Source organism: Palaemon carinicauda, chromosome 20, assembly GCF_036898095.1.
Source record: "Palaemon carinicauda isolate YSFRI2023 chromosome 20, ASM3689809v2, whole genome shotgun sequence".
Taxonomy (NCBI): Eukaryota; Metazoa; Arthropoda; class Malacostraca; order Decapoda; family Palaemonidae; genus Palaemon; species Palaemon carinicauda.
In genome coordinates this window covers 25,277,512-25,289,268 of record NC_090744.1, presented here as the reverse complement: position 1 = coordinate 25,289,268, position 11,757 = coordinate 25,277,512, and the positions used below count along the sequence as shown (strand labels likewise).

The 11,757-nt window shown below is 35.6% G+C and overlaps 2 protein-coding genes across 3 annotated transcripts in view; both read left to right on the top strand.

Moving 5' to 3' along the window:
• LOC137659695 (leucine zipper transcription factor-like protein 1) overlaps positions 1–11,757 on the top strand; it is a 159,285-nt gene that overhangs the window by 34,555 nt on the left and 112,973 nt on the right. The gene's annotated exons all lie outside the window — the stretch shown is intronic.
• LOC137660220 (exocyst complex component 3-like) overlaps positions 6,570–11,757 on the top strand; it is a 55,504-nt gene continuing 50,316 nt past the window's right edge. The window contains exons 1-3 of one of the 2 annotated variants that reach the window (XM_068394936.1): positions 6,570–6,751; positions 9,678–9,816; positions 10,362–10,474. In XM_068394936.1, the coding sequence (XP_068251037.1) occupies positions 9,691–9,816; positions 10,362–10,474 (239 nt within the window). In that variant the 5' untranslated portion in view covers positions 6,570–6,751; positions 9,678–9,690. Of the gene's footprint in view, positions 6,762–9,677; positions 9,817–10,361; positions 10,475–11,757 lie in introns of both variants that reach the window. The other variant, XM_068394937.1, reaches the window with a different exon arrangement.

The window sequence follows — 11,757 nt, the reverse complement described above, 5'->3', positions numbered from 1 at the left end:
ACTGCTACATGAAAATTATATCGGGTAAATTGAAAAGCCATGAATGTTCTTTACCTTTGTACCGTAGGCCTATGAAGTAAAAACGAAGAGTATAGAAAAATATCTTTGAGGTGGTGATAGAGGTCTAATAAATGATGATATTTGTGATATAAAATAGTCCACATAATGTTAATTGGAGTTAAAAGGGGTCACGAAAGAAAAATATCCGAAGAAAAATAGAAAATAAATGGTGTGCTGGAAGGTTCGCAAACAGGTTGTTTACAAAAGCGTTTGACAGATCGAAAAAGAATATTTGAGAGATACAGGCAGGCATTAGAATGACCTGCACTGAATGCGTAGGTTCTAACACCGGTCCCCTTTAAATGAATCTAAACAGTGCCCAGTACATAGACTACTATCAATGATGCGTATGAAATAAGGAGGTGGAAGATAACGAGCACTTAGGCGCATCGGCCAATCAAGCTTTCTAAGAAAGGCGTCCCATCACGATGCTTTCGTGGAAAATCAAATTATCGCAATTATGAAATTCAGCAGAAAACAACTCCACCTTCTGATTAATGCATTATAACCAGAGGCCTTATAACATTATTATTGTTATCATTCTTATAACCTTCTCTATGAAAATTGACACCAGTGGCTATTGGTATAGGTTTATGAAGTAACTTTGAAACAGTTTCATAATTCCAATGATATAACGAGCGCCCATTACTTATGTATCGTTTTTCGGATACAAATAAATACAAGCATGCATGTAACACACACACACACACACACACACACACACACACACACACACACACTTATTTGACAGAACTAGGTCGATGTCATAATGGAATCGATGTTTGACTGATAATACAAATAAGAAATTTTGTTTCATTAGCAAGAAAAATAAGTATTGATATAAATAAACAGAAAAATACACATTTATACGTGTGTAAACACTAACAAAATCCATCAGACTCAAACATAACAGTACAGCCTGTTGCGCGTCTTACCTGTGTTGGCGGGCAAAACCTCCCAAACGTTATTTTTCATAAATGTCTGTGCCAATGGATCTGTTATTCCTCCTTGATGCTTAAAAATCACCACGAATCACCGCTTGATTGTCTGCGACCTGCCAAAACTGCACCAGTACAGCTCTTAGTAAAGTTGGTGGTCATTCACTGAACACCAAAATCAAAACCCAGCAAACTTTCGACAAATTATTGTCTGGTCAACGCGTTGGTTCGCTGTAAATACTATATAAATTTCATGAAATCACTCACTTAAATCAAGATGATACTTTTATCAAAATCACAGGGCTACAAAAAGTATCGGTGACTGAAAAGCGAACGGAGGAATAGCCCGTGGGGTTAGGACTTCTTTCGGCGCGTTCCAACACGAGACTGACTCGCTGTTCGAAGTTCTCGAACTATATAGCTCACCTCAATGAAGCGGAGACTTCAAGAAGTCCAGGTTGCCATGATTTGTCAACTATGCAACCGATTCAAGGGGAAAACTTTGCTGACATCGATATCTTCAGTTTGTAGGAATTTCCTCTCTCTCTCTCTCTCTCTCTCTCTCTCTCTCTCTCTCTCTCTCTCTCTCTCTCAGCAAATCTATCTCGGGGTAGAGTTCTCTTGCTTGAGGGTACACTCAGGCACGTTGTTCTTTATTATTTCTCTTCCTCTTGTTGTTTTTCATTTTCATAGTTTATTTGTGAAAGGTCTATATCAATGTTTTTACACTTCTTAAAATATCTTATCTAAATTGTTCATTACCTCTCTTGTAGTTTATTTCCATGTTTCCTTTCCTCACTGGGGTATTTTACCCTGTTGCAGCCCTTGGACTTATAGCATCCTGCTTTTCCAACAAGGGTTGTAGCTTAGCTAATAATAATAATAATAATAACAAGGGCGGCGGTAGGCCTATTTAGGGAGCAGTCCCCGGACAAGATCCTCCCTGAATCTTAACAATTTTAAGCAAAAGGGATAGGAAAAAACCGTTCACTGAGCACATAACATTTCGGAAACTTTTATATTATTCTAAAGAAACAGTTTCCAAATCGAAAATCTACATATTTCAGAATTTGTGTAGCTTTACCCAAGGTCTAGACCCAATGCTTTCCAGACTTTCGCTTTACCTAAGATTGAACTTAAGAGTTTGTTTACTTTAGATTACATAGCCCTACGGCTTTTTATTCATTTTGAATATGATTATTTTATGATATTTCATAAAAGTTTCTCTATGGAGAGTGTAATACATCTTTGATAGCAACCTTATGAAGCCTAGGCCTACCAAGTTACAAGCTTTCCAATTGTGTAGCCCTATCCAGACGAATTATTTTACTTTCACGGACTTTTTAATGTGAATGTCTGTATACAACGTATTGATATTTTAGATGTAATTGTAAATCAAAGAATACACGTACAGCATAGACTTCTGAAACACAGTGCAATGAATTTTGCAACCCATTGAAAGCAACACCAATGCACGTCATAATATTCAAATGAGTAAATACATAATATAGGCCTATTCCTCACTCGCCCTTGTTACTACATGAAATTCATGAAATAAGAAAACACAAAAAGCACCACCATCATTACTTTGGTAATGCATTGAATTCTGTTATGAAGAAATTGGAGCGTATCATATCAAACCAATATTTTACAGCACTTCAACGTGTTTTTTTTTTATTGCTAATGCCGTATTTTATGCTCTATTAACACATTTAAATTACGCTGTATCACTCAAAACAGGAATACCTGTACAGATTTCTAAGCTGAATACTTGCACACTGGGACTTAAATAAACTATGAAACATTAACCAATCAAGTCAGTTTGTTCATACAGATTTCGCACAGTTAATAATTTGCATTTTAAAAAAAAACCGTAAATGCCTGGCAATATTTACTCCAGGAGTTTTACCTTTTTTTTTTTGGGGGGGGGGCAAATTTCCAACCTTGTGGTCTGTCCCTCTTAAAGTCTAAAGATCACTAGGTCAACGATAGTCTGCCTAACTGCGAATCAAAATCACTTTTTTGCGTATTTCCTGAATAACTAGAGACATATACAGGTCAGATGATTTACACACACACAATAATCATCATCATCATCAGCCGTTACTATCCCAATGCAAAACAAAGGCATCAGGCGTGTCGTTCCCGCCACCCACCCACACACACACACACATAAAATCATCATCATCATCAGCCGTTACTAGTCCACTGCAGAACAAAGGCCTCAGGCATGTCGTTCCCCCCACCCACCCAAACACACACACATAATCATTTTCAGCATCAGCCGTTACTAGTCCACTGCAGAACAAAGGCCTCAGACATGTCCTTCCACCCCCCCACACACATATATATTTATATATATACAGTATATATATATATATATATATATATATATATATATATATATATATATATATATATATATATATATATATATATATATATATATATATATATATAAAGAGAGAGAGAGAGAGAGAGAGAGAGAGAGAGAGAGAGAGAGAGAGAGAGAGAGAGAGAGAGAGAGAACAATCTTTCTAAAAAAATATTTAGATATTTTCATAGAAGTTCTTATAAAAACAAATCTAACGGTATTTTAGGGATAAATCTATTCACTGTATTAATTATCGATAGGCCTATAGGAAATTCATCCTTATATTGAGTACAGCAAAAATATCTGACTAATTTTCATAGAAATTGTAAAAGGCATATTACTCCTTTTAGCCAAACTTTCCTTTTCAATGAAATTTTGTTAATGCGCTATTTTACCGAACTGCAACTTTTTTTTTCTTTTTTACCAACTCAACATATTCCCCACAATTAAAGAAGAAATTGATTGCAGTATAATTTCGAATTTTTTCTTAATTGGCCAAAACTCAAATGGCAATTTTCTTTTCAAATATGTCTTTATTCGTTAATTTCTATTCATTAGGATTTAGATTATTAGGCTTTTGTGGAGTTTTGTAGACACGAGTGTTTTAAACAAGACCTACAGATATGTCTGGGTTTAAATTATTGCATACGTTAGCTTTCGTATTTGTAATCACGAGAAAGGTCTACAGATCATATAGACCTTGGTCACGAGCGTAACTTCCACAATGCAAAGAAAGGCAGATTTTTTTTGTGTTTGATTAGACATATTTTTAAATCGCAATTTCCATATTTTACTAAATATCTTCAGTGGATACCAAATACACCAAGTAGGCCTATGGGAAGCACACATACACACCCAGATTGCCCAGACTTTGTTTCCGGACGGGGGAAACAGTCCGGGCAATCTGTGTGTGTGTGTGTGTGTGTGTGTGTGTGTGTGTGTGTGTGCATCCCATAGGCCTACTTGGATCTTTGGGATGGACACGCGAGTATATTTGTTATAGAATATTAACTAACTAGTTTATGAATGTCCACCGTGGCTTGATTTTTTTTTCACCCTCTATAAAGTTGAAGCAGTCTAAGTTGTATTTATCTACAATTTATGCACATTACTTTACTTTATCCGTTATAAGATAGTGCAGAACCATTCTTGAGATGACCATGATCCTCGTTGAAAACAATAGAATCTTAAAATCTAAAGAAAACTGAATAAAATAGCAGAGGCAGATAGCAACAGATAAACGGTGAATCATGAATGAAGCAAAGGCAAAAAATTCGTCTTCCTTTATGGTGTGTTATGAAATATGGCTTAAACCTGTGTCCACGTTTCTTTTACTGAACAAAATATTGCTTTTTATGTCACTGGAGTTTAAAAGCATTGGCGAATTGTGCTTTTTTACAAGAACTTATTGTCAAGTGCTTGATATAATGAACTTTGAGATTTAAGCTACAATTCGGACATTGCCTATGAATATCCTATCTCCATATAAATAATAAAGAGCAAGAGAGTGAATGAAGGATGCAAAGTGTTGGGGAAAGTGAAGGGAGTGGTAAATAATAGGGGCTTAGAGATGAATGTAGAGTTCTGTATGAGCACGTGGTTGAACCAAATGTGATGTTATGAATCGGAGTTAAGGGGAATGAAAGTGACGGAAAGAAATTGAATGTGTTCGAGATGAAGAGACCAAGGAGTATGGCTGGTGTATCTCGATTGAATAGTGATAGGAACGGAGTAGTAAGGGTGATAACAGGTGTGAGAAATTAATTAGCAGCAACATTGGATATGAATGTGTTGATGGAGTTTGGCCATGTAGAAAAAATGGAAAATGGCCGTCTGCTTAAGGTGATGAATGGAAGAGTTGATTGGAGAAGTGCAAGAGGAAGGCCTAAGTTTGGGTGAATGGATTGAGCGAAGAGAGCCAAAGCCCTAGGTAACAGGAGAATAGACGTCAGAGAGATAAAAGAGTGTGTTAGGAATAGAAATGTAGGACGAGCGATAGTGATACAGTTCCGATAGGCCCTGGTTGCAGCATAGGAGAGTCAACATACAAGCTTCATTGTTGTGGATACTACCTTTAGAGTGGATACTACCTCTAAAGAGTTATTGGGACCTTTGACTGGCCAGACAGTGCTACATTGGATCCTTCTCTCTGGTTGCGGCAAATTTTCCCTTTATCTATACATACATAGAATAGTCTGGCCTATGCTTCACATATTCTCCTCTGTCCTCATACATCTGACAACACTGAGATTACCAAGCAATTCTTCTTTGCCCAAGGGGTTGACTACTGCACTAATTGTTCAGTGGCTAGTTTCCTCTTGGTTAAGGTAGAAGAGGCTCTGTAGCTATGGTAAGTAGCTCTTCTATAAGAACACTCCAAAATCAAACCATTGTTCTCTAGTCTTAGGTAGTGCCATAGCCTCTGTACCATGGTCTTCAACTACGTTAAGTTTTTACAGTGTATATATGAAAGATTTATTTTAATATTTTTAATGTTCTTAGCATATTTTATTTCAATTGTTAGTTACTTCTCTTATAGTTTATTTATTTCCTTATTTCCTTTCCTCACTGGGCTATTTTCCTTGCTGGAGCCCTTGAGCTTATAGATATGGTTGTAGCTTAGCAAATAATAATAATAATAAGGGGGAGGCTGGGCTTGGCACCCTAGCAGTACCAACCAAACTCGGCTGAGTCCCTTGTTAGGCAAAGAGGAACGATGAGAAAAAAAAACCCTATTTGTTTTATTTTGGAATGATGTCGACTATCTCTAAAATTGAGGAAGTGCCATGGTAGATACACAAATGATATATAGATTATTGTTAAGCATGGGAAAAAAGTATAGAATTAAATGTTTTGCCAAACTTGAATAGATTTGTTAATTCTAAATAATATACAGATTATATTTAAGCAAGTCGGTAAAAGTAGATAGGCAAACGATAACCATGTTTAGAACGATTCCTTCATATGGAACAGAATTGAACCAAAACGTAAATATGTTTATAGTGAAAAGATGAGAATGGTTCTTTTATCACCTCTCTTTTTATATCAGCAATGTTTCATATAGAAAAGGGAATACAAAATTGAATACTTCCTAAGCTTGACTAGAATTTTTAATGTTAATAATAAAAATTACAGTCTCATACGTTATAGTAAATAAAACGCACCTGTTTTAACTTCGTAGGATAAAATGCGCCTAGGCCAATGTATTGCAAGTGGGAGTGACAAATGACAAGTGCCCTGTAAAAGAATAGTTAACTTATGAAATTCTTTGTAAACATTTGGTAGTTTAGGCCATTAGGCCTAGACTAGATAGTATTTATATCGTGGGACAGAAAATGTTATTTTGATAACTTTTATTTATTACGGAACATAATAACAAGTAAGTCAAGGTAATTTCTGTTTCTTGTTCGCTGGTTGTAGTTGATGGCAGTACACTGTTAGTTTTCTTTTAAATTCACCCATATTTCTTCAAAGACTCTATTTTAAACCCCATATTCTATAATCGGTGATTGCATTAGTTCTTGAAGAAATAACGAGTGGTATTACTCCCTCCCCCCTCCCTAGTAATGTCAGTACCTCAAGTTAAGATTTGGCATCAATGAAAAACCTGAAGACTTATCTCTTTGGAAAGTGTTATAACAGTGATCTGAAAACTATTAAGCCTGAATGAAAATGCTAGAGAATAACTAAAAAGATACAGAGCAAAATATTAACTGGAAAGAAATTATTTTTATACACCAAGGCCCGCCTGAACAGACTTAGTGTCTGATGGAGGGCGAGAAATAAACCTAAAAGTAATGACCTTCGATGTCAGGATGCCAAAGAACCTCAATTAATCAATCAATCAAGTTATGACATATCCCTTTGATGGGATGTATGTATGTATGATGACGGCCATGGCTCCTAACTCCTGTATTTTCAGCCCTATTGCTAAGAATAGGGCAGTCTATGGGGTCCCTGGGGGGATAACCTCTCCCCCAACTTTAAATAAGTAGTTAAGGATGTGACTTGTAGGTTATGTTAGGGGGAGAAGTTTAAAGGTCCTTCTTTGATTAAGTATATATGATGATGGCCATAGCCCATAACTCACTTATTTTCAACACTATCGCAAAGACTACGGCAGTCTAAGGGCTAGTAACCCCCTCTCGTTAGTTAAGTAGGTAAGGACATGGCTTGTAGGTTAGGTTAGGTGGTGTTCTATACCTGCAGGAGGTACTGTCCGTCGTTATACAAAGGCTCCCATTTTTCTATAGGCTGAGACTAAGAATAAAATGGATCTGTAATTCAGTTAAAATTCTGTTTAAACTTTGTTGGACTCCCAACAACCACTTTTATTACCAATGAATCTGTTTGTCATTTCCTTTCTCCTTCCAATTGGGTCATCAGTGGCTTTTTCACTGTCATAAGTTTTATTTTTGAGAAAACCATTCTTCCTAGTATCCCCGTTAATGAGGATGTCATTATGGGGATTAGCCAAATATATGGCTATTTCCCCTTTGTGTGTTTGGGGTAGCTTGAGCGTCTTTGATGAGGTAATTGTCGGTAAGTCCAAACCTTTGAAGATATAATCCTGAGTCAAACTAGGAGATACGATAACATCTGAAAAAAACCTATTTCTTAAAGGAATCCGGTCGGGAAGCCAGAAGAGGGATATGTTTTACTTTTGGTTAAGGCAAGGACACGAATTCCTCAGTTGGGCCATAGAGTGGTCATAGCCCCTCTCCCCAGGTAGCTATGGACTGGAGTCTCCTGTTAGGTTAGGTGGGAACCCTAGGTTAGCCGATATCTTTCTCATAGTTTCCCTTTTGAAATTGGTTTTTCAGTCTTAACTTCTTATAATTCAAACATCATTATAACTTGAAAAATATGAGTTTCTCTCTGATAGTCTCCAGAACTATCCAAATTACCTGTAGATATACTATAGTCTGTTTCATCTTAGCTGGTAACTGGATCAGAACCATGGTTTGAAAGCTCGTTGCTGATTGGCTGTTGGTTCAGGCTTTCTCCCCTCCCGCTGACTGACGACGAAGCAAAACATTGCATTTGCCCTTGGTACATGATGGTCATTTTTGCTTTATACCTCACTTAGTTTGCCTAATATCTACCTGGTTCTTTGGTCACATACAGATTAAAGGTAGAGCATGAGTATTATGTTGAAAAAAATATCCATATCTGGAAAAATTATACGAAAAAATATGAATGGAATTGAAACTTTACACAACTTTTTTTTATATGCTGTTTTTTACCTACAGATGTTATGTAAACATAAATGAAATTAGGTGGATTTTGTAGAAAGAATCCTCTTGAATGTCATGAACCTAAAAGAAATAATGCAAGGAAGTAAATAATGGTGAAATAAGTGAGCTATGTAGGAAAAAATAAAAACGTGATGAGTAACAGAATATTTTGATGACGATGGGTGATCGTGTGCGGGTGGGATGCATCGACGAAACTTCGCCAAAATTTGCAATGATATTGCGGTACAATGCCAAATATGTAATTGACAAGATCAACAAATATGTGAATAAAGTGCATGTTCTGGATTCACCAAAGAATTTAGCAATAATTTTGAGGAGGTTATGGAGGCCGATGGAAGTTGTTTGAAACATATAATGTTGCCCTATGCATTCTATGAGGAAAAAGGCTATGATTATAATTATTTTGACCATTGATACCATTTGATTAGGAGATTAAGGAATTATTTTTCATGCCTTAAATAGATTATATCTTGCTGGGCCATGCCAAAATTGATACAACATAGGTGTTAAGTTTTTACTATTTCCTGGGTACCCCATTTTCATTTTTTCCCCTGATAACTCGACCAGTATTGGACTTACTGTATAGGCTTTGCTTTATTTCTTGCTATGGACTATATCCTGTCATCTTTGAATAAGGATTTTTTATCAAGTTTGGACTGATTAAGCTACCTAGCAAGAAGAGAACACTCTAATTTTAACTTAGGTTTTAGCAGTCAAGCTCCTGGTGAAGAAATAGCTACTAACATGTAGATAATATTCAGTTTTAAAAAAGTAATGAGGCGATACATGTTAGTATTTTGGCTCACAATTTTTGTATTCTCCTTTGCTTTGGATGTTAACCACTTGTGCTGATGTTAAGATCTACAGTAATTTTGTATAACTATTTTAATTTTACTGTACAGTTAATATTCTAGTGCAGTAATGCAGAGAGTCTGGTGATGTGATTAGACTCTATTTTATGATAAAGTTTCATAGTATAGATAAATGCCTTGAAATTGTTTTATCACATACGATTCCTAAGATTACATTTGTTGATTATTTTTCTAGCCTCCCAATAAAAATGGATGTTGGCGAAGCAGAATCCGAGGCAGTCACTCGTGCAACACTGCTGGTTGCAAATATGCTCCAGCGACCTGATCAGTTGCAGAAAGTTGATCAGTACAGAAGAAGAGTTCAGCGCAAGAAGGTAATGGTTTGCTGTAATTTCAGATCTTGAAATCTTTGTGACCTGTTTGCATAAATGCAGATAAATATTAATTCAAATCATGTGGGCTAGTTATTGCAGCTCATGCATTTATATTTATTTAGAACATAAGTAAATAAAGATAATCAAGGATATTATTAATTTCTTGGTGTGACTTCGCATCTCATAATTTTTTAAAATAAAAATGATTGACATTCCATATGTTAATAGTATTTCAGAGAACTATACTGTATATGCAGTACAATGCTCTGGCTATAGATTGATTACAAGCAGTACACATTGTATGCTCTGGGACAATAACAAAACTAATTTCTATACTTTCATGAATAGTTTTCCATATGAAGTTGAAGTTTTTTTTTTTTGTAAAAATATGCTCGGTACATTAATTAATACAGAATAACCTTGTTATACAGTATCAAAGTGGTTCTTGTAAGGATTTTTATTTGAAATTTTCTTGTAACTTTATTGAGTAGCTGCAATAGTAATTGATCAAATGAACTGAATACAATCTGCTATAATGTCAATAGGCATCAGTAGAAGCCATGCTCAAGACTGCCATGCAGAGTCAGCTCGACGGCGTTCGCACCGGTTTAAGTCAACTTCAGGCAGCGCTAGTAGATCTGAAGGAGATCAAATCAGGGTGAGTTAAGCACAACAATCTTCCATTGATTCTTTGTGTAGCTTTCTCTTTAATTTATTCCCAACAATAGTCCTGTAAGCACTCTTTACCAAGAAGGATACTGTACCTGATTTGATCATATAGAAATTTGGGATTTTTCACTTTTCCTCTGCTTGGAGTAAATGAGAGCATTACTGTAAGAGAAAGCATGTACAGTATGTTCTTATGCATTATATAGTTATACCTGTATCAATGGCCTTAAAATATACAGTACAGATGCTATACATTAGTTTAATTTACAAGCGTGTTTATGGCATCCCTTTCGTACATACTGTGTTCAATACATTTCATGCGATCTATTTGAGATGTTATTGTTTCGTTATGTAACATCTTGAATGTATACTCGCAATAAGAAAATAATTATTAAATATCCCCCCTATAACAATGTATATTATTATTATTATTATTATTATTATTATTATTATTATTATTATTACTACTACTTACTAAACTACAACCCTAGTTGGAAAAGCAGGATGCTATAAGCCCAAGGGCTCCAACAGGGAAAATAGCCCTGTGAGGAAAGGAAATAAGGAAAAATTATAAGAAGTTTAGGAACAATAATAACATTAGCATAAATCTTTCATATACTATAAACTATAAAATCTTGAAAATAACAAGAGGATAAGGACTTCAAAATAGCAAGAGGAAGAGAAGCAAGATAGAATAGTGTGTCTGAATGTACCCTCAAGGAAGAGATCTCTAACTCAAGACAGTGGAAGACCATGGTACAGAGGCTATGGCACTACCTAAGAATAAAGAACAATGGTTTGATTTTGGAGTGTCCTGCTCCTGGAAGAGCTGCTTACCATAGCTAAAGAGTCTCTTCTACCCTTACCAAGAGGAAAGTGGCCACTGGACAATTACAGTGCGGCACTGTAGTCAAATCTGATGCAGCGGCTTGGTTAAGCTGCTTTATTGCATAATGTTTATAATGGGGTTGATTATTTCCTCCAAATGTCACACATTTATATGCAAAAAACTAGAAAAGCTGTAATTATCAAAACTATTAATAGCAAAAAATCTCAGGAATGTTTGCTCTTGATTTAAATATACATGTGCTGACAGTTAAAATCTTTATTCTGTATACATATTTGATTTTATTTCTTTCACGGGGATGTACTTTTGGTTGTTAGATTCCCTCTGTATAGTACAGTATTCCATATTCATTACAGTCCATACATTTTGCTGTTGAGTGATTCAGTTAACTAAAAAGATCTATTTTGGATCAGGTAGTATCTGCA